This window comes from Acinonyx jubatus, chromosome D2 (assembly GCF_027475565.1).
Source record: "Acinonyx jubatus isolate Ajub_Pintada_27869175 chromosome D2, VMU_Ajub_asm_v1.0, whole genome shotgun sequence".
Classification (NCBI taxonomy): domain Eukaryota; kingdom Metazoa; phylum Chordata; class Mammalia; order Carnivora; family Felidae; genus Acinonyx; species Acinonyx jubatus.
The window spans coordinates 31,379,650-31,404,929 of NC_069393.1; the positions used below are offsets into that span (position 1 = coordinate 31,379,650).

General features: G+C 53.9%; 1 protein-coding gene across 5 annotated transcripts in view; it reads left to right on the forward strand.

Moving 5' to 3' along the window:
• CDH23 (cadherin related 23) overlaps window positions 1–25,280 on the forward strand; it is a 415,090-nt gene that overhangs the window by 266,632 nt on the left and 123,178 nt on the right. For all 5 annotated transcript variants that reach the window (XM_053207271.1, XM_053207272.1, XM_053207269.1 and 2 more), the window contains exons 14-16: window positions 19,508–19,572; window positions 21,243–21,480; window positions 23,054–23,159. In XM_053207271.1, coding sequence (XP_053063246.1) covers window positions 19,508–19,572; window positions 21,243–21,480; window positions 23,054–23,159 — 409 coding nt within the window. The remainder of the gene's footprint in view (window positions 1–19,507; window positions 19,573–21,242; window positions 21,481–23,053; window positions 23,160–25,280) is intronic.

The window sequence follows — 25,280 nt, forward strand, 5'->3', positions numbered from 1 at the left end:
CGCTAACAATGTGTGACTTCCTGCCCCGGAGAGTTCCCCCACCTGCGCCGAGAGCCTGTGGTCCCCTGCACTCTGCCCGTCAGAGTCCCCCTTCAGTAGGTTAGCTGCTGATTGTTCCTGCTCAGGCTGTTGCTCACAGGACACCAGAGCAGAGAAAATGGGCCCCCTGGGCGAGGGGACAATAGGAAGCGGTGAGAGTGGCCAAGGCAGAATGAGTTCATAAATGCAGTCAACCAAATGCCTGCACAAAAGGCACCTGTGCCCCGTGCTGGGAAGGTTATGGGCCCTGGGATGGGACCACAGGGGCAGGATGGGCTCCAAGCAGCCCCCAGCGCCTCGGCCTGACAATCTGTCCAGGGGGCAATTGGGAGAAAGGGGGCCCACAGAGGTTTAGGAAGAAGTTGAGCTGGGCCTATGCATTTGGGGTGACTTTGTCTTGCTGTACAGTCCCTGTGGGAGACAATGACAGCTGTGGTTCCTGCCAGCTTCTTTCTAGGAGGGGTTCAAAGTCCCTATACCCCCATTGGTTTAGTGTTTTCCAAACTTTACTATAATCCATAATAAAAACTACATTTAACTCCATGGCCCAGAGTTAACACACACATCCATATCTAGAACACAAACAATACTTCCTTACCACATGTAATAATACACTCTAGCATTTTATTATTATTTTTTATTCTTTTTTTAAATTTATTTTTTAATTTACATTCAAGTTAGTTAGCATCTAGTGCAACAATGATTTCAGGAGTAGATTCCTCAATGCCCCTGACCCATTTAGCCCATCCCCCTCCCACAACCCCTCCAGCAACCCTCAGTTTGTTCTCTATATTTAAGAGTCTTTTATGTTTTGTCCCCCTCCCTGTTTTTATATTATATTTGTTTCCCTTCCCTTATGTTCATCTGTTTTGTCTCTTAAAGTCCTCAGATGAGTGAAGTCATATGATATTTGTCTTTTTCTGACTAATTTCACTTAGCATAATCCCCTCTAGTTCCATCCACGTAGTTGCAAATGGCAAGGTTTCATTCTTTTTGATTGCCGAGTAATACTCCATTGTATATATATACCACATGTTCTTTTCATTCATCCATCGATGGACATTTGGGCTCTTTCCATACTTTGGCTATTGTTGATAACGCTGCTATAAATGCTGGGGTGCATGTGCCCCTTCGAAACAGCACACCTGCATCCCATGGATAAATGCCTAGTAGTGCAATTGCTGTATCATAGGGTAGTTCTATTTTTAACCTTTTGAGGAACCTCCATACTGTTTTCCAGAGTGGCTGCACCAGTTTTGCATTCCCACCCGCAGTGCAAAAGAGATCCTCTTTCTCTTCATCCTCGCCAACATCTGTTGTTGCCTGAGTTGTTCATGGTAGCCATTCTGACAAGTGTGAGGTGGTATCTCACTGTAGTTTTGATTTGTGTTTCCTTGATGATGAGTGACGGTGAGCATCTTTTCATGTGTCGGCTATCTGGATGTCTTCTTTGGAGAAGTGTCTATTCATGTCTTTTGCCCATTTCTTCACTGGATTCTTTGTTTTTTGGGTGTTGAGTTTGATAAGTTCTTTATCGATTTTGGGTACTAGCCCTCTATGCGATATGTCATATGCAAATATCTCCTCCCTTCCGTCACTTGCCTTTTAGTTTTGCAGATTGTTTCCTTCGCTCTGCAGAAATTTTTTATTTTGATGAGGTCCCAATAGTTCATTTTTGCTTTTGTATCCCCTGCTTCCGGAGACGTGTTGAGTGAGAAGTTGCTGCGGCCAAGGTCAAAGAGGTTTTTGCCTGCTTTCTCCTTGAGGATTTTGATGGCTTCCTGTCTTACGTTTAGGTCTTTCATCCATTTTGAGTTTATTTTTGTGTATGGTTTAAGAAAGTGGTCCAGGTTCATTTTTCTGCATGTCGCTGTCCAGTTTTCCCAGCAGCATTTGCTGAAGAGACTGTCTTTATTCCATTGTATATTCTTTCCTGCTCTGTCAAAGATTCGTTGGCCATACGTTTCTGGGTTCTCTATTCCATTCCATGACCTGAGTGTCTGTTTTGTGCCAGTACCATACTGTCTTGATGATTACTGCTTTGTAGTATAGCTTGAAGTCCGGGATTGTGATGCCTTCAGCTTTGGTTTTCTTTTTCAAGATGGCTTTGGCTATTCAGGGTCTTTTCTGGTTCCATACAAATTTTAGGATTGTTTGTTCTAGCTCTGTGAAGAATGATGGTGTTATTTTGATAGGGATTGCTCCAGCATTTTATTCTACTAGATTCTGGGTTTTTTATGAGAACTTTTAACATCAACTCTCTTAGCAACTTTCAAATATACCATGCAGTGTTATTAACTGTAACCACCATGCTGCACATTACATCCTCATGAACAGTTTATTTTATAACTGCAAGTTTGTATGTTTTGACCCCCTTCACCCATTTTTCCCTCTTCCCACCCCCACCTCTGGCAGCCACACCAATCTGTTCTGTGAGCTGGGTTTTTTGCTTTTTAAGGTTCCACCTATAAGTGAGATTATACAGAATTTGTCTTTCTCTGACTTATTTCATTTTGTATAATGCCTTCAAGGTCCATCCATGTTGTCACAAATGGCAAGGTTTCTTTCCTTTTTATGGCCAAATAATATTCCATTGTAAATATACACCACATTTTCTTTATTCGTTCATCCACTGATGGACATTCGGGCTGCTTCTCTCTGTTGGCTACTGTAAATAATGCTTCAGTGAACATGGCGGTGCAGATACCTTTTCTAGTTAGTGTTTCCATTTATTTTTGAGATAAATACACAGACGCAAGATTGCTGGATCATATGGTATTTCTATTTTTTTTAATTTTTTTAAATTGTGTATTTATTTTTGAGAGAGAGCAAGCAAGGGAGGGGCAGAGAGAGAGGGAGTCACAGAATCTGAAGCAGGCTCCAGGCTCTGAACTGTCAGCACAGAGCCTGACACAGGGCTCAAACTCACAAGCTATGAGATCATGACCTGAGCAGAAGTCAGACGCTTCACTGACTGAGCCACCCAGGTGCCTCCATGGTATTTTTAATTTTGGGGGAGGGAACCTCCATACTGTTTTCCATAGTGGCTGCACCCATTTACATTTTCACCAACAGTGCACAGGGTTTCCTTTTCTCCACATTCTCTCCAACACTTGTTATTTCTTGTCTTTCTTTTCTAGCCATTCTGACAGGTGTGAGGCTATATCTCTTTGTGGTTTTAATTTGCACTCAATGATCAGTGATATTGAACACCTTTTCACGTTGGCTGTCTTCTTTGGGAAAATGCTTATGCAGATGCTCTGTGCATTTTTTTGAATCAGATCTTTTTCTGCTAGTTGAATGGTAGGAGTTCTTTATATATTTTGGATACTTACCTCTGATCAGATTTGTGATTTGCAGATATTTTCTCCCATTCAGTAGGTTGCCTTTTCATTTTGTTGATGGCTTTCTTTGCAGAAGCTTTTCTTTTTTCCCAAAGTTTAATTTTTTTAATGTTTATTTTTGAGACAGAGACAGAGCACAAGTAGGGGAGGGGCAGAGAGGGAGACACAGGATCCAAAGTAGGCTCTAGGCTCCGAGCTGTCAGCACAGAGCTGCATGTGGGGCTCGAACCCACGAGCCATAAAATCATGACCTGAGCCTAAGTCGGCACCACCCAGGTACCCCACTCTGCAGAAGCTTTTTAATTTGATGTCCCATTTATTTATTTTAGCTTTTGTTGCCTTAGCTTTTGGAGTCAGATCCAAAAAATCACCAAACCTGATGTCAAAGAACCTACTACCTATGTTCTCTTCTAGGAGTTTTATGGGTTCAGGTCTTCCAGTCAAGTCTTTCATCGATTCTGAGTTAATTTTTGTGTACAGTGTGAGATACTGGTTTAGTTTCATTCTTTTGCATGTGGCTGTCCAATTTTTCTAATACGATTTATTGAAGAGTGGGCTTTTCTCCATTGAGTATTATTCTTGGCTCCCTTGTCGAATATTAGTTGACCGTATATGCGTGGGTTTATTTCGGGCTCTCTATTCTGTTCCATTGATCTCTGTGGCTACTGCTGCTTTTATGCTGATGTCATACCGTTTGGATTACCATAGCTTTGTAATACAGTTTGAAATCAGGGCACGTGATGCCTCCAGCTTTGTTCTTTTTTTGTCAAGATCGCTTTGGGTCGTTGGGGTCTTTTGTGATTCCATGCAAGTCTTAGGATTGTTTGTTCTGTTCCAATGGGGGGAAAATGCCATTGGAATTTTGATGGGGATTACATTGAATCTATAGATTGCTTTGGGTGGTATGGGCATTTGGACAATATTCATTCTTCCAGTGTATAAGTATGGAATATTTGTTTATCTCTGTCATCTTCAGTTTCTTTCACAATGTCTTATAGTTTTCACCTTAGTATATTCTATTGTATTCTACTAGATTTCTTTCTTTTTTAATGTTTGTTTATTTTTGAGAGACAGAGTGTGAGCAGGGGAAGGGCAGAGAGAGAGGGAGACACAGAATCCGAAGCAGGCTCCAGGCTCTGAGCCATCAGCACAGAGCCCGACGCGAGGCTTGAGCCCATAAATCGCAAGATCGTGACCCAAGCTGAAGGCAGACACTCGACCAACGAAGCCATCAGGCACCCTTACTAGATTTCATTTTTAAAAATACTAGTCCTGACCCTCTGAATTGATTTCATGACCAACTAAAGTCTGGCAACTGAACATCTCTAGAAGGAGCCCCCTCTACTTTACTATGCAATGATGAGGATGATGGTGGCGATATTATCATCTCATGTTCCTCAAGTGCTTGCTACAGGAGGCAGAGTAGCAAAGACCCCAGGCTCCAGACTTAAACCACCCAAGCTGATCCTGACTCGGCCACCTGAGCCATATGACTATGTTACTTGTATCAGCAATGATCCAGGACAGCTACCTGTCGCAGAGGCCCCCCAAATAGTTTCATAAACAAGATTGAACTATATTTTCTCTCCCATGTGAAAGCAGTTTAGAGGTGAGCAGCCTTAGGTGGCCCTTCAAGCTGTCTTCCCCCCTGCCCCATTTCTAGTTATCTTCATGGTCCAAGGTGGCTGCTAGAACTCCAGCCATCATATCCATACTATAAGCTGCAGAATGGAGGAAATGAAGAAGGGTACTCACCCTCCCTTTTAAGAAGACTTCCTAGAAATGTCTTGCAAACTTCTGCTTTCATCGCATTAGCCAGAACTTAGTCACATGGTTGTGCTTATCTACAAAGGATGTTGGCAAATAGTATTTAGGCAGATAGCGTCGTAATGCCTAAAACTAAATTTTTGTTCATTTGAAAAAGAGAGCATGGATGTTTAGTCTGCCGAATAACCTCTGTGTGCCTCGGTTTCCTCTTCTGGAAAATGGTGATGAGGTTCGTTCCTTCTGGATTTGTGGTGGGTCTTCGAAGAAATAATACATGCAAAGAACTTAGCACAGTGCCTGATACAGAACAGGTGCTAAGCGACAGGTGCTAATAAGAAGTGCTTGGAGCCAAACTCAGCCCCTACGTGTTATCTCCTTGAACCCCCATGACAACCTGGTGAGGTAGAAATGAACTTCCCCGTTTTATAAATGAGAGCATTGAGACTCAGACAAGTTAGGTGTTTGCCTGAGGTCACACCTATGGAAAGGGCAGAGCTGAGGCGTGAACTCTTGTCTCTAGAACGCCCAAGTCCTTTCCCTTTGCCATGAGGTAGCACGGCCTCCTCGTGGAGACTGCATCTCTCCCTGAGAGCCTGGTGAGACTGCGGGCCAAGAGGTATGACAAGAGGCGCACTGAACTTGACTGGCCAATGTCCAAGCTGAATTGAAGGCCAGAGCGCACTCTGCCTGTTCGGCCACTCGCAGCAGGTACCCCCTACCTGGAAGAGAAACAGGGCCCGGACAGAAGGCCCCTCTAAGCTCCCCTTGTAACAAGATCTGTAAGCTTAGGGTCTGGAAGATAAGGGCCTTCAATTTGTCGAATGGCCCTGGGCAAGCCCCTTTTCTCTGCAAGCCTGGGTTTCCCCATGTGCAAAATGGGTGAAATGCTGTTCATCCCCTCCCCCCTGTTCTGGGGACATTGTGAACAGTGTGACCCGCATGTTTGATCTTCTGGGGAAACAAGTCTTTACAAAGGAGATACGCTGCGTTCCTATCAGTGAGCTTCCCTGTGTTAGAACCTTCTGGCTGTTGGAGGTGGGGCGGGCAGGGGAGTGAGGGCACACAAAGTCTGTGAGCGGGGACTGCCTCTCAGGCTCGAGGGCTCCCAGCACGCCCTCCCCACCCTGCACTCACACACAGAATGGGGCTGTCTTGCCGTGAAGCCCTGGGCTGAACTGGCCCAGGTGAGTGAGGGCTAGGGCTGCAGGACCTCTGCTGGTCTCCGAGATCACGGGTGATTTATAGTTCCTGCGTCGGACTTTGACCTTAATTTCTTCTGTCGTTGCGGGGCTGTAAAATTCATTAGGGACCCGCAGGCGGAGTGATGGAGATGTCAGGCGGGCAATCATGTGGGTATTTAATCTATCAGATGTGTGGCTTGCCATTTAGGGAGACAACAAGAGAATGTGGAATCAATACGCTTCATTAGCGAGCAGCACGTGCTGGCCCAATCAGTGCCCGCCAATGGCAGCGGGCCTGGGGGGCGTGCCACCCGGGTTCTAAGTCACCTTGGGATGAGGATACGTCCTGGCACGCGTGTGGGGCCAGCCCCAGCCCAGGTAGCTCTCACCACCTTCTCGCTAGACCTGGAACTGCCTGTTGCACCCTGCAGGGACTAAGGAAAAGAGAGAACGGGTCAGAGTCAGGGCAGGGGTGTATGGTGAGATCCAGTAATGGGGGAGCCATGGTTCGACTGTACCCCCAGGGGGTTGATTAGACTGTCTTTTCTTCCTCCTTCCATCTCCTCTGCACGGAAGGTCTCACTTAACTGAGACTCAGCCCTAGTGTCTGGCCTCACATCTCTCCGGCACCCTCCCCTCTTCATCCTCTACCCCATAATCCCAGCTTGATAACTGGCCCCAGAGAGGCTCTGAGTCCCTTCTGATTGTGAATGCCTCGTTCACCCCCAGGCAGCCGGCTACCCTCCCTCCTGCATCCCCGGAAAATGGCTTTCTGTATCCCAATTTTCTTTGTTTGACGGTCAGATGTGATTTTGTTTTATTTTTTTTAAAGTCACTCAGTTGAGTCCTGCTCAAACCTAAGGCATAAGGGAATGGACAGTGGCATCCAAGGGTTAGGAGCTGAAACTTTCTTCCTTTTCATTTTGCTGTGTATGAATATCAGAGAGACTGGGGTTCGAATCCCAGCTCTGCCGGTGACCATCTGTGGGACCCTGAGCCGCTTGCAGCTGTGAGGACAGGGCCATGCTGTGTGGCTCACCGTGTGTGCCCAGCCTGCAGTCTGTGTCTGAGGCCTGGCTCCCCCCACAAGCACACCCCGACACAGGACTTGCAGGCAGGCTGTCTCCTTGGGACACGGCCCCGGGTAACCCAGGACTGGGAAGTGAGATAAGGTCACCCAGGGGGGGCATTGCGAAGACACTTACCGTGGATCCCATTGGAGCTCCATCCACTGGGACATCTGAGGGCGGAGATGAGCCTTTCCACCTCAGGGCCACGAGTCTGGGGTATTGATCCATGGACTCCAACCCCTGTTGACAGAGGGCAGCTTCCGGGATACCCTCCCGTGCCAACGGCTTCCTTGGGAAAGAAAGCCCGCAGGCTGAGAGTGGCTCAGGCGCTCTGAGCAAAGCAGCCCCTCCCAGGTGGAGGTGGGCACCAGGGAGTTTTGCGTGGCGCCGGCTGCTTCTGCCAGTCGGGCGCTTCCCGCATCCGTAAGGTGAGGGTGTCTGATACTCCTCTCCCAGAATGGCAACGGAGATGGAACGTGTCAGTACACGGACTTCTTAGAATAATGCCTGGAGCCCAGTCGGGACTAAACAAGGGGGAGCTGCCGTTAACTGCTGCTCCAGTTAACACCAGCTAAAGTTACTTCTATTGTAAAATGGGATTGTGACCTCCGTCTTGTGGGTTGCTTTAAGGATTAGGGACCAATCAGGTCAAGTTCCTCGCGCAATGCCAGGCCCACAGGTGACACTCAGCAAGGTGGTGGTCTCAGTTATCCCTGTGCCTCCGAGGGGAGCCCCCACACCCCTCCTCCGGGCACCGGCTCCCGCGTCCTCCTGGGGACCACCAGGCGCGGCCAGGCCCTGGGCACTGGCAGCCGCCGGCCGCCCTGACAGCCTTTGACATCCTGTAATTGCTTTCCCAGGAAGACTCCTTTAAGCACAGAGCTGCTGGCCAGAGCAATTTGCTCCCCATCAATTTTTATTTCCACGTTTTGAAATAAAGAGAAATAAACAAGGGGCTGGGGGAGCCCAAGAACAACACCGTGTCTGCAATAACAAACATGCTGGGGTCCCCACTCACCTGTCAGCCCGACTCTCATGCCTCCTCCCCCTGCCACACAGGACTGACCCCTTCATACCTGGGGTGTGGACCTGGCTCCCACGGGGCTCGGCGACCGTCCCTTCCACCCACACCTGGCCCGCAGCTGGCCCAGGGCTGTTAGAATTGGGGGTGGGAAGACTGCCACTTACTCTACACGATTCTGTTCTCACTGCCGAGCGCTGATCTGAAGCGCCTTACGTGTAACGCCTTTAGTCCCCGTAACAACCCCGTGAGGCAGGTACTATTATCAGCCCCATTGAACAGATGAGGCTTAGAGTAGATGTCACTGTGGTTGTTCCCTCGTCTCCCGCCATCTCCCTCCTCCCTGTCGCCTTTCCTCCCGCCCCGTTGTATCCTTCTGGTGTCCTTGCCTCCTCAGAAATCCATCTACTCAGGACCGGGGACTCCTGGCTTGTCACTGGTAGAGAGGACCTCATAAGTCATCAGATAGAATCTTTTCATTCGTTCTTTCATTCAGCTCCTCTTTGTGGAGGGTCTCCTGTGTGCGTTCCACTGGTTGGGGGCTGGTGATCTATGGGAAGCAAGACCATGCCTGCCCTCATAAAGCTTACAGTCTGTGGGAGGAGGGAGCCAGTGAGCGTTCACCCAGATGTTCCTGCCGAAACCGGGCCCTCTGGCCACCATGTCCAGCCACGAGCAAGGCCTGTCCACTCCAGTGGAGTCTGGCCAGTTCCCAGCACAGCCCTGACCACCCCCCCCAACCCAGTCCAAGCCCTTTGCCTTTACCGCCACTGATCGCTCTGACCACCTCGGCTCTTAGCCCATGCGGCGGCCAGCGAGCAGCCGAATCAGGCTTTACAAATATAAGTGGGTCCTGGGAGCTGAGCCCCCAACGGGGAGAAGGAGCACTGTTGGCCCAGGGAACGTAGTGCAAGGGTTGTGAGGCAGGAGCAAGCCTGTCCTGTCAGAAGCCTGAAGACTGAGCGGCGAGAGCAGAGTGATCCAGGGATGGCTCGGAGAGGAGGTCAGCGGCCGCAGAGGCTGGCCCGCCTCGGGGGTCATGGCAGGCAGCTTGGATCCAAAACGCCCAGGGAGCCTTCTGAGCTGGCCAGTGGCGTCTCATGGCATCAGCCTGGCTCTGATGGAGGCTGGGCTGCGGATACCAGAGCAGAAGCGGGCAGATGGGTCAGGAGGCGTGCAGCCCAGCGTCTTACGCAGGTCCCGCAGCTGTGTGGTTAGGGCACTCTGCCATTTTGTCAGCATTGTCGTGATCCCACACTTAGCCCAAATCCTTTCCGGGGCTCTTGGTGCCTGGTCTTGTGCTGTGCGTCCCAGTCCCAAGGAGAAGGACGTTCTGACCCTCAAGGAGCAGAGAGTCCAGCGGGGTTAGCAAAGAGGCTTTAACTTTAACACAACTTGCACAATTAGCTGTTGGTGGCTGGAGGGAAGACAGGGTTGAGAGATCCTGAGGACTTTTCTGCACTCAAACCATGATGATTTAGTCTGCCATGGGCATGGGTGATGCAATGGTGACTGTCCATCCCCGATCCATAATGGGACATGAGGGAGGAGGGGCCCCCTTCCCTCTCTCCGCAGCCCCACCACCAGCTGGGTCCCTACCCTTTTGTAATTGCTTCCCCCAACTCGGTGACTCCACCTTCCCATGGGCTCTGAGCCTCTGTCCCCAGCCCCAGACTCTCCAGTGGCACCCTCTTGTCCTCAGGTCTCCTACATGCCCGGAAAGCTGAGAGCAGGACCCAGGAGCTTTCCTGAGTATATTTTTCTTCCTAGGATCCACAGGGTCACGGTGATCTCTCCTGCACCCCGTTGTGCACTCCCTGGTACCACTGCCCGTCTGGAACACTCCCTTCTTATCCCCTATATGCCATTTTCCTTACAGCTACTACTATTTCCTCCCCTCCCAGGAGTGTGTCCATTCCCCTGGCCAGGACCCCCGCGAAGGTGCTCGACCAGCAGCTTCCAGCCAAACCCTTATGCCCACCTAACACCTGCCATGCGCCCACCCATCAATGATGAGGGCACCTGACACACCCAGCATTGCCCCGGAAGTGTGGGGCAGACTAAGTATTTCCCGGCCGTTGGCTTCTGCCTCGTGTCTTAGGAAGAAGCAGAGATCCTCTCGCAGAGCACCATGGGAGGGAGTGCGGGAACACGGGAGGGGACCGGGCCTCATGGGCCTGATCTGGCCAAGTGGAGGTCACCCAGCCTCTCGGCTACCAGGTTCCTTCTGCGGAGTCCCTCCTGCTCTCACCGGCCACACCAGCTTCTCTGTGCTTGCCAGAGTGCAGTTAATCTCCCATAGTTTAAGGAGTTATTCAGAGAGGCTCAGCGAATGATGAATGTGGAAAGCATTACCAGCAAAGCGCCAGGGCTCCGTGGAGCTCTTTAAAAATGCATTCTCCCATGTAAATTTCTGCTCCATCAATCCTTATGACATGTCAAACATTGCTATTGTTTCCTGAACAAATTGTACCGTGTGCCCTTCTCTGCAGATCTGTGCACGGGAGCAGAACTGCTTGCTGGCACCCGCTGCCTGCCACCATTGCCGGGACCTGGGGCCGCTGGGGAGGCAGCTGGTCCCGCCTTGCTTCAGAGCAGAAGCCCCGTGCAGGGTGTCTGGGCAAGCATGTGTGACAGGGGTGCGGGCGCTAGTGGGGAATGATTGAGTGAGGGCCTGCCAGCTGCCAGCCTGCAGGGAAGGGCACACAGGTGGATGGGAAGGGGTGTGGAGGGGCCACAGGGGTTGTAATCAGGGGTGGGGTGGGGCCTGAGACGGAGGGTGAATGCGAGCGTGTGCATGTGTGTGTGTGAGATTGTGTAGCGGGACGGGGTCTACCTGAGCCAGGCAGAGAGAAGATTTCCATGGGCGGCGGGAGTACAGGAATGTACTAGGGGCTGCCTGAGCCATAGAGAAAGGAAAAAGGAGAAAACGCACGCGCGCGCACACGAGAGAGAGAAAGAGAGTGTGTGTGTGTGAGTGTGTGGAGGGAGTGGGAGGGAAGAGTGAGGACACGGGAAGAGAGAAGATACAAGGACAGGACTCTGAGGCTGTAGAGAAGAGTCGTGGCTGTTTGAAACCACGAGAGACAAGGGCATCTGTCCCCAGGGAGGGATCAGCACTATCAGAGAACAGCAGCACCCAGTGGGTGGCAGAGGAAGACCCAGGGAAAGGCCAGGGCAGGAAGGAGCAGCTTGGGGCGTAAGGCCCAGTGTCAGCGATGGGTCTCTGCAAGGCTAGTAAGAGGGACAGCAGTGAGGTACAGGGATATAGGGGGACAGTGTGTCGACAAGGGAGGCTCTTGGTCCAGAGCAAATGAATGGAAGAGGGTGGGAGATGGTGACTACTCGTCATGAAAATAGTCTGGGTCACAAGGGGGCCCTTGGGGGGGGTGGGGCTGGGAGAGGGGAGGACCTGACCGCTTGTGAGGTAGTGGGTGCCAAGAGTAGCCGTGAAATGTGATGAGCCAGGCTGGGCGGGGCCGATGGCATACAATTGGCATACGTGTTGAAGGGAGAGCTGTATCCAGAAGGTGCCAGGTGGAGAGCCCTGGGTGGGTTGGGAAGGGTGCCTACAGCCAACCAGGCTGCCGTGGCCTTCAGTGGGTGACAGCGTCTCCCAGTCTAGGTCCTGAGTCACTTACACATACCAAGACCAAGCTTGGGCAGAAGTGGGGGGACCTTATTTGAGGGCCAGGGGCCTTGGTTGAGGGCCTGCATCCTAGGAAACCGCAGCCAGAGACCCCTGCTTCCTCTGCCGACGGGCACGGCCAGGGGTGCTGGAACCTACTCCTTCTAGACAGAGGCTGGGGTAGGACCATTAAGGCAAGAAGGAGACTGCTGTGGGGATTCATCTAGCTTCTAGAGGGCAAGGACAGTGACCTGGTAGGAGCACTCTGGATCCTATGGCTGAGCCCTCGAACGGCAAGACGACCCCTCTCCCCCAGCTCCATCAGCAGGCACAGCAGGGGAGGGGAGTGGTTAATAGCACACCAGAGCACAGGTGAGATCCTATCTGGTACTGTGGCCATTTGACCTTGAACAGGTTGACTGACCTCTCTGAGCCTCCGTTCCATCTGTAAAATGGGGATAATGTTGGTGCCGGTCCCACCACCGCCAGGGCAGAGCCGTCGGGAAGATGGAATGAAATAAGGTGCATAGCACAGAGTTTGTGCTCCAAGGGAGATGGCAAGGGGCAGCATCTTAGCTTCCCCCTGCCCCGTAGCCGGGGCCAAGATGGGCATTTGTGACTCAGGCCCGGCCAATCTGGGAATTTGGCTCTCCCCCCACTGCAGGCTCACCTTGTCTTAACCTTTGGAATTTCCCCCACCACGCGTATTTATTTTTTTTTTTCCTTTTTGTCAGCAGAAGAAAATTACACTTCTGCCGGCATTGTCCATCACGGAAATAAGCACTCGCGATGCAATTATAAAGGCCCAAATGAGGGAATTAGTTTTGCTGGTAATGCCAGTGTTGGGGAGAATCAGTGTAGACGCCTTATCAATCAGGCTCTGGACAACAGCCAGTCCCAGCCGCACGCTGTCTCCATGTGCCATCGGCAGGGATGGCGGCTGACCCGCAGGCCCCTGTCCCCGGGCTGCACGCGCTTGCGCTGGAGGAGGCTGGTGCCGTGAGCTGCCTCCGAGCTGGGTGCCGGCAGTAGGGTCCTTCCCCAGGAGCTCCCAGGGCTTCCCAGTGTCCAGCCAGTGGCTGCCCCGTAGACCCAAATACACCTGGCCAAGGAGGTCTCTCCCGGGACTCATCAGTCTAAAATAGCAACCCCAACACCTACTAGATCCTTTACGGCTTTGTTTTCCTCACAGTCGTGACCGCTGTCTGAAATTCCATTCCTTAGTTATTTCTCCCCTGTGTTCTTGTCTTCTCCCCCCACCCGACTGTAAGTCACGTGCCAGCCAGGATGTCGGCACACTTTTAGCTGTGACTCCGGTGCCTGGTCCAGTAGCTGGCACACTGGAAGAACCCAGAAAATATTTAGTGAATACATGACCGAGAGTAGCTGGTCACTGTCTTCACAAAGGTTCTTGCCGTGGTGTGCCAGGCGTCCTCCACCTGTCCCTCTAGACCCACTCTGCTCTTTCCCACCTGCTCTGCGCATGCCCCGGCAGGCTGACTACCTGGGCCATTTGGTGAGTCCCCTACTCAGCCTGCAGAGCTCAGGCCAGACGTCAGAGCTTGAGGGACTCCTTGGAGGGGCTTTAGAAACTCCAGCTGCACCCCCTGGGCAACCTGATCGGCCCCGCTCTGGCTGCCCACTGCCCACCGTGGTATCTGCTGATGGAAGGCATCAGCACCCCCCCCCCACCCTGAATGAAGGTCACGCCAGCCCTCAGTGGTTGGCAGTAGAAATCCCAGATTTTACGAACTTCGGCAAAGATCTGGATCCCTGTGCTGGACGCAACTGAGGATCCGAAAACGAGTTAGATACAGACTTCTCTGTCAAGGAGCGGAAGTGGGGCACACACAGGTAGTTTTCAAAAATGCCAGGTTGTACCGCATCTCCCAAAACATGTACAGCCTTAGATCAAGAACAGGGAGCAGTCAGGGAGCTCCGTAAGTGAGGGGGCACTTGGAGTTGGTCCTGAGGGACGGGCTGGAGTTTGGATGGCAGTTCCAGAAGGCGGTAAGAGAACAGTCCGGATGCATCACAGAGAGGTGGATACAAGCCTGCCAAAGCCAGTCGGGCCTTGACACCAGGCTGCTGGTCTGGATTGAATTCAGCAACAGTAGGGAGCCATCGAAGGTTTTTGAGCGGGGGAAAATCATTGTAACCGTTGCCTTTGACTTCTGGCCCCTGGGCCTCTTCTGGCAGTCTTGGGGAGCAATAGAGTGTACTAGTACCTATGGGTAAGATTCATGCCCTGAGGGACAGTGGCGGGGACCTAGAGGCCCCCGAGGGGAGACCTGCAGCACAGCTGAAGTGCCCGCCTGGAACCCTGGTTTGGCATTTCCCAGAATTGCCAGGGACAGTATGAGAGCCACCCAGCCTGGCCGGCTGGGCCATCCCCTTCCCCCATCCCCGAAGCCGTCTGACTGGCCTGTGAGACCCCGGACGTCACCCTGCAGGAAGATGGACGTACGCACTCCTGGAACATGGCAGATGGGATGGTGTTCATGGCATGAGGAGGACGTGTGTCCTCTGTGCACAGACCCTAGTCACCGCCCAACCACTCCTTCCTAAAGTGGGCTCAAGGGTCGCTGTCTGGCCCTGGATTCATCCGTTGACCCTTTCAGATGCTCAGGCACGCAGCACGCCTGGGGAAGGAGGTTGTGTGAAAAGCGCAGGAGAAGCCGAATGGGGCGGGATGTGGGGTGGGCAGGTGCGGGCCCCAGCAGCGCCCTCCACTGGACCAGCTCGCACGGCCGAGCCGCCCTCTGGCTTCCGCAGGACAGACTCTGGGGTTGCCTACCCATCAAGGTGCTGGACGGTCTTTTTTTTTTTTTTTTTTTTTCAACGTTTATTTATTTTTGGGACAGAGAGAGACAGAGCATGAACGGGGGAGGGGCAGAGAGAGAGGGAGACACAGAATCGGAAACAGGCTCCAGGCTCCGAGCCATCAGCCCAGAGCCTGACGCGGGGCTCGAACTCACGGACCGCGAGATCGTGACCTGGCTGAAGTCGGACGCTTAACCGACTGCGCCACCCAGGCGCCCCTGGGCGGTCTTAAACACAGAGGGATTTGGAGGCCAGCTCTGCCACTTACCAGCCATGAGATCTTGGGCAAGTTACCCGCTTAGAACCCTGTCTGCTTCCTCGTTGGGTAAAGGCGGGGAGCAGGGGGTTGTACCTAGCTCCTAGGGCTGCGGCCAGAATTATACACGTGTGTGTGACCGCATGTTGTGGTGGTGTGGATGCAGATGTTGCTGTAGGTGACAGAGATCATGAGCCCTCCCGTCCAGGCCCCGTGACCCCAGCACGTCCTCCGCGGCACCTTCAGAGCTTCGAGTGTTTCCCGAAGGGCCGAGCCCTAACCCAGCCTTAGGGAACCCAGGAGGACAGGGGTGGGTGAGCCAGGCGGGAGAGGAAGGAAACGGTCCCGGCAAAGGGAGCAAATGGGCTGCACCAGTCTGGCCCAGAGCTGCACTTGGGCTAGCCTGGCTCAGTGATGATGCTTGAGCCGGCGGCAAAGTCCAGAGGGCAGGGCCACCCGTGTGTGTCCCCTGAGGACACCGGGGGACCCAGGAGGGCCTCTGGCAAGGCCGCCGGGTGATCGGATTTGCTGCCTCCTCCCAGGCACAGAACGCTCGCTCTGTGAGAGCCCTTGCACAGAGTCCCCCTGCGGCTGGCCCTGGCCCGAGTGCACCGAGAGGCCCCCTGTGTTGGTGCTAGCCGCCCCCACCCTGGCAGGGGCACAGAGGCAGCTTTTCATCCTCTTATTCTGCTTCGTGCATCTGAAAAATGAAAGTTCTCCCTCTCCTCTTCACCGGACATGCATATTTCATACGGTCATTAGACGGTGGCACTAAAGGACTCACAAATCTTCCTTGGTCAGCATCAGCGGCTTGGGCGGGCAGCGAGAGGCCCCAGGGGAAAGGGGTCACTGTAGGAGCCGTGGCTGTGCCTAGTCCCCCGGGGGGAGGGAGTGGGGGAGGGGGTGGGAGGTTGGAGGCCAGCGTCTGCCCTGGAAAAGAAGACCATCCCATCTTGTTACCTCATTTCCCTGGGCCTCAGATGCTCTGGGCCCCAGGGTGAAAGGGCCTAGACAAGGGGACCTCAGGGATCCTTCCTGCCCTGAGAGTCTGAGTGTGGTTCCATAGTGCACCCCGATATGAAGGGCTTTGTCCCGGGGCCAGGAACCCCTCCCATGGTTTGTTTGTTTGTTTTTTTAATGTTTATTTTTGAGACAGAGAGAAACAGAGCATGAACGGGGCAGGGTCAGAGAGAGGGAGACACAGAATCTGAAACAGGCTCCGGGCTCTGAGCTGTCAGCACAGAGCCCGACGCGGGGCTCGAACTCACAGACCGTGAGATCATGACCTGAGCCGAAGTCAGGCGCTTAACCAACTGAGCTACCCAGGCACCCCCTCCCTTTTTTTTTTTTTAATGTTTATGTATTTTACCCCCCCCCCCCCATGGTTTGATTGTGCCCCTCACTTCCTGCACGGTCAGCGCTCTCTTCCTCTCCTCCTGATCTCCTCCACACCTCTTAGCTGCTCTCTCTGGTCCCCGTCCCCTTCTTCGGCTGTTTCTGCCCCCTCCTCTTCGAATCCTCTCTCCTCCTTGGCTTTGCTCCCTCTCCACTCCCCCTCTCTTGCTTCCCTCCCCTTTCTTACTAGAAATTGTCCATTCCCTTCCAAGCATTTATGAAGCACCGCTCTGTGCCAGGCACTGTCTATGCTGGGAGGTGAGCCCGGGAGACGAGGCTCTGCCTGTGTTGTTCCCCCAAACCCTTTCCTTTGACATATGAGGATGCTGAGGCCTGTGGGAGGTGGTGTTCAGTCACACAGTGACCTGGGCTATTGACACTGGCCTAGAACTGGGGTCTCTCCACCACACTGCCCCCTTACCAAGGGTCCCCCAGACCAAGCCGCTCTTATCATAGTGTAGCCATACCACACATGGTGATTATTAGTGAAACGAAAGGGCGCTTAGGGGCTCCTTCCCCCCTTCTCTTCTGGCCCCTGGGGTGGGGAGGAGAGAGGCTAATTCTGAGGAGCTTTGTCTCCTCTCCCTGGAACCTCCAGGTGCAGGTTCCCCTGAGAGCAAGCTCTCCTCTTGACTTAGAAGCAGTAACACACAGAAGCGAAGGGCATGGCGGTATCTGTGAGCAGTGGCTCAGGGCTCCGGGGAGGGTCTGTCGGGCAATTGGTCCTGGGTAGGAGGGTGTTACAGCGCTCAGCGTCCTCCTCGTCACCTATCCGACATGCGTCCCTAAGAAGCTGTGTCCTCGGAGCCTGCCCCGGGGGAAGTCCGCACACAGTCTGCTGGGACGCAAGTGGTGGGGACATTGAATGGGAATCTGGGCACAAGAGGCAGTCCTGTGCAAGTAGGCTGAGCACAGTCCCAGAAATGGTTTCGTTCTGTGGAACCAAGTGTTTTGGGGGTGACTAAGATCTGAACCCCTTGGGTACAAACATTTTTTTTCACTTGAATCATTTGGTATAGAAATATACTATTTACTTACCTGCCTTCCTGAGCTAAGGATACTAAACACAAATGTTTCTCAAAAATTCGGGTTTATTGTATAGAACATGGAATTTAATAGACTTCACAGAATCTAGGAACTTTATTTTTTTTTAATTAATTTATTTTTTGAGAGAAAGAGAGTGAGTGAGCAGGGGAGGGGCAGAGAGAATGGGGGAGGGGAGAGAGAGAGAGAGAGAGAGAGAGAGAGAGAGAGAGAGAGAGAATCCCAAACAGGCTCTACACTGCCAGCACAGAGCCCAATGCAGCGCTCAAACCCACAAACCGTGAGATCATAACCTGCGCTGAGATCAGGAGTCAGACGCTTAGCCCAATGAGCCACCGAGGTGCCCCAAGGATGTAGGAACTTGAAAAGAACCTCAAAAAATACTTAGTACGAAGATATTGAGGGTGGGGGGAATAGAGGTTGGCAAAAGGGTACAAACTCGCGCCCAGAAGATGAATGAGGTCCAAGGCTCTAATGTAAAACAACATGGTGATTATAGTTTACAACACCATATGGTAGAATCGAAATTCGCTAAGAGAGTACAGCTTCAGCGTTCTTGCCGAGAAAGATTTGAAAAGGTATAGAAGCGAGGTGACGGATGCGTTAATTAATTCAGCGGGGGCATCCCTGCACAACGTACATGGATATCAAATCATCACGTTGTACGCTTCAACTACATTACCATTTTATTTGTCAATTAGGCCTCCATGACGCCCCAAAATAAAAGCATTGAAACGAAAGTTTCTATTAGCGGAAAGCCAATCACAATCTTAGACAGAAGCCCTGAGAGTGAAGCACGTGACCCTAGGGTCAGCCCAAGGCCTTGCCCTCCTGGCATCTGGGGGCAGCTCCAGGGCAGTGAGTAGCCTGAGTGACTCCAAGCAGGGTCACCGTGCCTGGCACACGGTGAATGCTTAACAAGGGATGAATGAATGGTGTCATTAACCTATACTGTGGGCTGCAACCATGCCAGGGACAATGCAGGAGCCAGAAGTCCCAGCCACAGAAACCAAACCTCTGCTAGAAGCACTGTCATCCTAGAGAAGGGAGGAGATGGAGAGGGGCCCCACGGGTGTGGCCGAAAGGATGGATCACCGGGCTGGGAGTGGGGATCCCTGTTTCTGCCCCCACTTTGCCTATAACCTGCTCATGACCTAGAACGGTGACAGGAATACACAGGGCCTCGCTGGGGAGTGGGCCTCAGTTTTGTGATCTGTGAACTGGGTAGAAACCTCTGTCTTCCTCATCATGGGGGACGGTTGTGAGGATAAAATGAGGTCTTTGAAGATGTAAAAGGCGTGACAACAGGACAGGCTGGCAGTGGTCACCATCACTGCCACCGTCATCAGCATAAGGCAGGCGTCTCTCCCTCCAGTCTCTTCCGACTGCAAGTGGCAGAAGCCCAGTTGGACCAGACTGCGTGAAAGAGGTCTTGTTGGACTCACAGACTGAGGCAAAGGGAAGGGATGTCAGGGTCAGGACTCTAGAACACGTAAGCTTCTGCCCCTCTCCTCCTAGCTCTCCTCTGGGGACACCTTTGTCCCCCCTACGCATCCCAGTAGCTCTCAGTCCGTAGTGTTTGGGCTTCAGTGCCCCGGAAGGAAGCGTCCAGCCCCAGCGATAGCCAAAAGGATCCCGGAGAAGGATTCAGATAGGCCCCCACTGCGGTCAAGGGCCTCTCGCGGCCCGGTGCCCGTGGCCGTGGCAGAGCAGGCAACTCCCACTCAGAACACTTGCTGCTCCCCCAGAACCGTGCTCTCCAGTGTTCATGTCAATAGCCATTGGCAACTGGTGGCAACCGTATTGAACAACGCACCTCTAGAAAATGCAGCCCGAGGAGTCGTGTGGGACGACCGTGGGTTTGCTGTGGACGTTTCCTGGTGACATCAGGAGGTCCGCCGGGTCCGGCAGTAACGACTTCCCGTTCTCCCCTTTGCAGGCAACAGACAATGATGTGGGCACCTTCGGGGAGGTCAACTACTTCTTCAGCGATGACCCTGACCGGTGAGACCCAGCCCCCCGCCCCTCAGTGGTGGCACTCTGCTACTCGTGAGGTTCAGGAAACTTCTCAGTGCCCAGGGAGGGTGCCGTGCCCCCGTGGCTAGAGCACTGAGCGAGGAGTTGGAACCCACGGGCACCGCTGCTGGTTTGACCCTGGCTGTGGCACAGTCTCAGTCAGGTCCTCTAACCTCTCTTGGGGCGTAGTTTCTCTGACATCCAAATGACAGCCTTTAGCCTGGAGAATGAAGAAGCTTTGAAACACCAGAGACGGCGCTGCAAGCGATTGCCGTAGCAGCAGCCAGCATTTAGGACCCCGGCTGGTGCGTCAGGCCCTCTGCACACGCATTACCTGGCGTCATCCCCACAAGTCCAGGAGGAGCTCAGTGCTAGGCACTGCTATCACCCGCGCTTTACAGACGAGGAAACCCAGAGAGGCTGAGTCCCCTGCCCAAAGTCACACAGCTGGTGAGCTCGAGGGCCAGGCCTCTGCCTGTGGTCTTCGCCACCAGGATGCACGGCCTCCAGCAGGACGGGGCTCTCAACATGCCTCGGCCGCTGGGTGGGTGGCTTGCCTCACCACCTGACCTGTGCCAGCCCTGCCCTGTCACCCACCGCGGTTCCGGGCCTCTCTCTCCCATGTCTGCAGTTAGGCTGAAAGGGAAGCCCTCTCGTTTTTAACATGATCAGAAGCCAAGCTGGAGTCCGGGGGCAGGTCTGCTTCTAAAAATGAAGTGTCTGATGCATCTGGAGACTCAACAGGGTCCGTAAGACAGTGGCTGTCAGCTTGGATTACTGGCCCTGACGATCTGTGTGGATGGTCAGGAAGAGACAGTGACTGTTAGGTGCATCTGGCCATTTTCTGCCACTCTGGACGGAGCCTCAAAATGGGAGGAAGGAACTAGCAGCAGGAGGAATTTCCTGTCCCTCAGGACACCCTCAGGTGCCTTGTCCTGATCATCGTGGATTTCCTGTTCTCTTCCCATCTTCTTTCCTGGGCTTGGAGCCAGGACCTTCTGGGCTCGGTGGCTGGCAGCTGTGGACCAGGTCTGGGCCTACAGATGTCAACTGACAGCTCAAGGGAGGCTCCTGAGGGGATGTTGAGAGGAGGCGGGTCAAGGGACCGCCTCGCTGGACCTTGCTCCTTCCGAGGACACAGTTCCCGGGCTCTTACACAAGGCTCATCCCTTGAGCAGAAGACCAGGGGTATTATTCCCCAAGAGATGACCAACCCGCCCACCCCTCCACCCCCCGCCAAGCTGGATGCTTTGCCACCCATTTAAAACATTTTGGTGCAAAACCATCTGGAATGGCAGAATCTATGACCATGACAGTTCTCTGGCATCTAAATATCTGCAGTGGGCAGAAATTCCTATTCACAACAGGAGGAAGGTCCTTCTGCCTGAGATTCCTCTTAGATGAAATTAACCTGCTCCTTCCCTTTCCGTACCTGACTCTCACACACCCCCCGCCCCGTGTGGTCCTGATCCCTGCCCACCACCTCCCACCCCACTCTGCATCAGAAATAGTGGGGCTTTTCTTATTTAGGACAGATTCCTGACTCCGTTCATTTCTGTTTATCACCCTGGGCAAGGACAGGCTGGTAAATACAGGCCTTACCTACAAGCTGCCTTACACCAGGGTCCCTTTCTCTCCGTCTGTCCTACCTGACGCAGGTTCTCTCTGGACAAGGACACAGGCCTCATCATGCTGATCGCCAGACTGGACTATGAGCTCATCCAACGCTTCACCTTGACAGTCATCGCCCGGGATGGGGGTGGGGAGGAGACCACAGGCCGGGTCAGGATCAACGTGTTGGACGTCAACGACAACGTGCCCACCTTCCAGAAGGATGCTTACGTGGGGGCCCTGAGAGAGAATGAGCCTTCTGTCACACAGCTGGTGCGGCTCCGGGTAAGAGAGATGCCAGGGCCTCCTGCAGTCCAGCCCTCCTCCCATCCTTCCCTCTGTGCCCTCGTCCTGACCACCACCCTGCGGAAGCTGCCACGAGAGCCCCCAACCTGCCATCCACAAAGAATTCGGCCCAGATTTGTGTCAGGCCTCTGAGCATTCCCTCCTGTCCCTGGTAACCGAATGGGCCAAGTATCTGTGTCAGCTTAAATTTCAGGTCCCCATTGAGCAAAGTGATGTCCTCCCCATCTCCCTTGGTAGGTGGCAAGCAGGATCTCGCATAAGGACCCCTATCTGGGCCCCTTGGTGGCTGCTTGGAATCGGGAACTGCCGTAGCTGGACAGAACCGGAGACCGTGGGGCACCGCCCATTTCACAGAAGGGGAGACAGGAGGGGAGGCACAGTCCCCAGAGGCATAGTTGGAGTAGTGAAGCCAGGACCAGAACTCAGGACCGCACATTCCCAACGTCCTCCTGCAGTGGGATTCCCCCCACACATTGTAACTCTGACCAGAGACTCCTTCCTGTCCCCACTTGCCTTCCCCACTGTGTCCACCCAGAGTGACAGGACCCAGAGCCTCCATTTAGGATGGGTTTCTGAAGCCAGCAGGGATGAAGGCCAAGTAGCCGGGGTGGGCACGGCGGCAGGGGCGGCGGGGGGAGGGATGCAGAGAAGGCAGGACCCACCCACCATGCCCGCCCTCCCCCACTCAGCTCCCGGTGCACCCAGAGTGGTGGGACGGCCTTGGGAGCCTCTAGGATCAGAGACATCTGAAAAGAAGCCCCAAAAGAGAGTCATGGGGAAAAAGGATCTCTGACCTCATTCCAGTGCATTCTCCCTCCATGTGGCATTCGTGCCGTATGCAGTGACACCGACCGTGTGCTGGGCTGTAGGTACACGGCAGTAATCAAGAAATGTAAGGTTCCTGGGGTGCCTGGGTGGCTCAGTCGGTTAAGTATCCGACTTCAGCTCCGGCCATGATGTCACAGTTCGTGAGTTCGAGCCCCGCGTCGGGCTCTGGGCCAACCACTCAGAGCCCGGAGCCTGTGTCGGATTCCGTGTCTCCCTCTCTGTCTGCCCCTCCCCTGCTGGCGCTCTGTCTCTTTCAAAAATAAGTAAACATTAAAAAAGAAACGTAAGGCGTCTGCTTACACGGAGCCGACCGTGTGGGTGAGGCCAGCAGAAACCGAACAAGAAGCTACAGTTGGGTGTGGAGGGGCAGACGGCAGGCTCGGCACAGGGCCTGCCTGGTCCAGAGGTCGGGAGGGCCCCTGTGGATGGGCCGTTCAAGCTGAGACTGAAGGCTCTAGGAGATGGTCACACCGGATATGGTGGTAAGCCTCTCCGTCCTCAGGGGGAGCCCTGGCCTTCCCTTTTCCCGGGGTCTCCAGCTGACCTTCTAGATCCCCACGCCAGCTCCACACCCCAACATGGGAGTCACCCTCCCGCGGAGGGACAAGGAGGGCCCGGATCCCCCAAAGCAGGGGACTCTGGAGGGAGCCAGTCCTCCCCTCCCACCCGCCCTCTTCCAGCCCTGACCCCTGAGGGCTCACGGGCCCTGTCTGCACAATTCCAGGCGACAGATGAAGACTCGCCTCCCAACAACCAGATCACCTACAGCATCGTCAACGCCTCGGCCTTCGGCAGCTACTTCGACATCAGCGTGTATGAGGGCTATGGAGGTAGGTAGGCGTGCGGCGGGACCAAGGGCCCAGCCCAGGGAAGAGGGCCTGTGGGCCAGAGCAGGGCCGCACACTCATGCCTCTTCTCAGGATGGGGTTGGCCATCTGCTTCCCAGCACCCTGGCCAACCCAGGAGACCGCCCCATAGCCTGTCGGCTGGAGCGATGCAAGCCAGGGATCGCCCTCCTGTGGGATCAGGATCTGGGTGTCTGATCAGCTATATCCGTCTGTGGGTGTTAGGCCATGGTCAGCCCAGCGTCTGATGTTACCACAGTCTGCAGGGCCGCTATTTCTTACCAAGCCTGTCTGGGCAGGTCCATGGGGGCTGGTCGGCCATCCTCCCGATCCTTTGGGTGCGCCTCAGCCGCCCCCCCCGCCACCAGGCTGTGGCCACTTCCTGCTGGGTCCAGGCACAGTCCCATACTCTGGACCTCGCCCTGCCTGCCCCGCCGTGACTCCTGAACCCAGGCAGGGAATCGCAGCAGCCACCTTGAGACCACCTGGTTTGGCAGATGAGGGGCACCCGAGGTCCAGAGAACAGGGAGCGACTTGCCCAAGGCCGTGCGGCAAAGGTGTCCAAGGAGACCCGTGTGATCTGGCTCCTGGTTCCCTCTCCCAGCCTCTCTGCCCACACCAGAACCCAGCCTCTTTGAACCCCTTGACACTCTCTCCCCTCAGTGGTCATCTCTGTGTCTTTGCAGACTCGGTTCCTCCTGCCAGGAAAACCCTTCCTCCCTGTCTCTTTGCTCTGCCTCCCTTCGGCCATTAAGCCCATAACCTCTGGCTGGCTTTAAGGGCTCCTGTGGACGTCCCCTCCTCTGAGAAGCATCCCGAATGCTTGAAGATGAGTTAGGTGCCCCCAAGGCAGAACGGATGTGCTTTGGGTGATTCTGAGTTCAGCGCTCACCCCTCCTGCACCCCACGGTGGGGTCGGAGAAGTGTGGCTGCAGAAACTGCGGTCCCAGCTCCAGATGCTACAGCCTGATGGTCTCTATAAAATCTGCGTACCCCGTTTAAAAACCTTAAGTTCCATGTCTCTGCCCGCTTGCACACCCCAGCCTCTTCTTGACCCTCCCTCAGGTTTTATATTACCAAAGCAATAATTTTGCTCCCATTTGCCACATCCAAAGTGGTGACTTCATACTGTTGTCAGGACTTCGCAGACCACCAGTGACCCCCACGCCCGAGCCGCTGTGCCTTCCCTCCCCCAAATGCAAGAGCACCTATGGGAGAGTTCAGGCATGTGCACTGGGGAGGGGCATTGGAGGGGGACATCTCAGCTCCCTCAAATCCTGCCTTTCGTCTCTGCCCGCCTCTGGCTTTGTGTGCGTGGCGGGGGGGGGGGGGGGGGCCTACGACACCGTGCCCTGAGTAACCCCTCAAAGGGTCTAAGCAGTGCCCAGAGCAGGCCACTGGACAGGCACAGAGAGCCCATGGGGTAAAGGGAGGAGATGAGGGAGGGAAGAAGAGAGGAGAAAGTCCATGGGAGGGAACAGGCGGGGCCATAGGAGATGGAGGAGGGAGCTGCTGTCTGCACCCCACTGCTGGCATCACCCCCAGTAGCCCCGAGGCTGGGCAGTAAGTGGGTGCTTCTCTGGAGGGAGAAGTGGTAAGAGACCGAACTAGACAGACTGAGGCATGACCTTGTCCTCTTGAGCAGCTCCCAGACTAATGGAGAGTGCCAGATAAGTAGGCGAGACAGACAGACAGATAAGCAGCCAATGGCACCCACTGGGAAAGAGCCTGGGCTCTGGATTCAGAGCCTATGCCTCTGTCATAGTCGCTAGCTGTGTGACATTGGGCGAGTTACTAAACCTCCCTGAGCTTGGTTTCCTCATCTGTAAAGCGGTGCTTACATTACCACCAAAACAGTTCACACCAAGTGTGCTCAGCACTGGGCCTCGCATGTATCAGGCGGTCAGTAAACCTAAGTCAAGACCACGAGGCTCCAAGAGTTCAGGGGAAGGAGGGGGAAATGAGGCAGGGCTGGCCAGCCCGAGCCAGCCACGTCCTCCCTGCCCAAAGGAGACCCCCGGCTGGATGAGCATCTAAAGTCTGCTTATTGGGCTCCACGCTGACAGTGCAGAGCCTGCTCGGGATTCTCTCTCTCCCTCTCTCTCT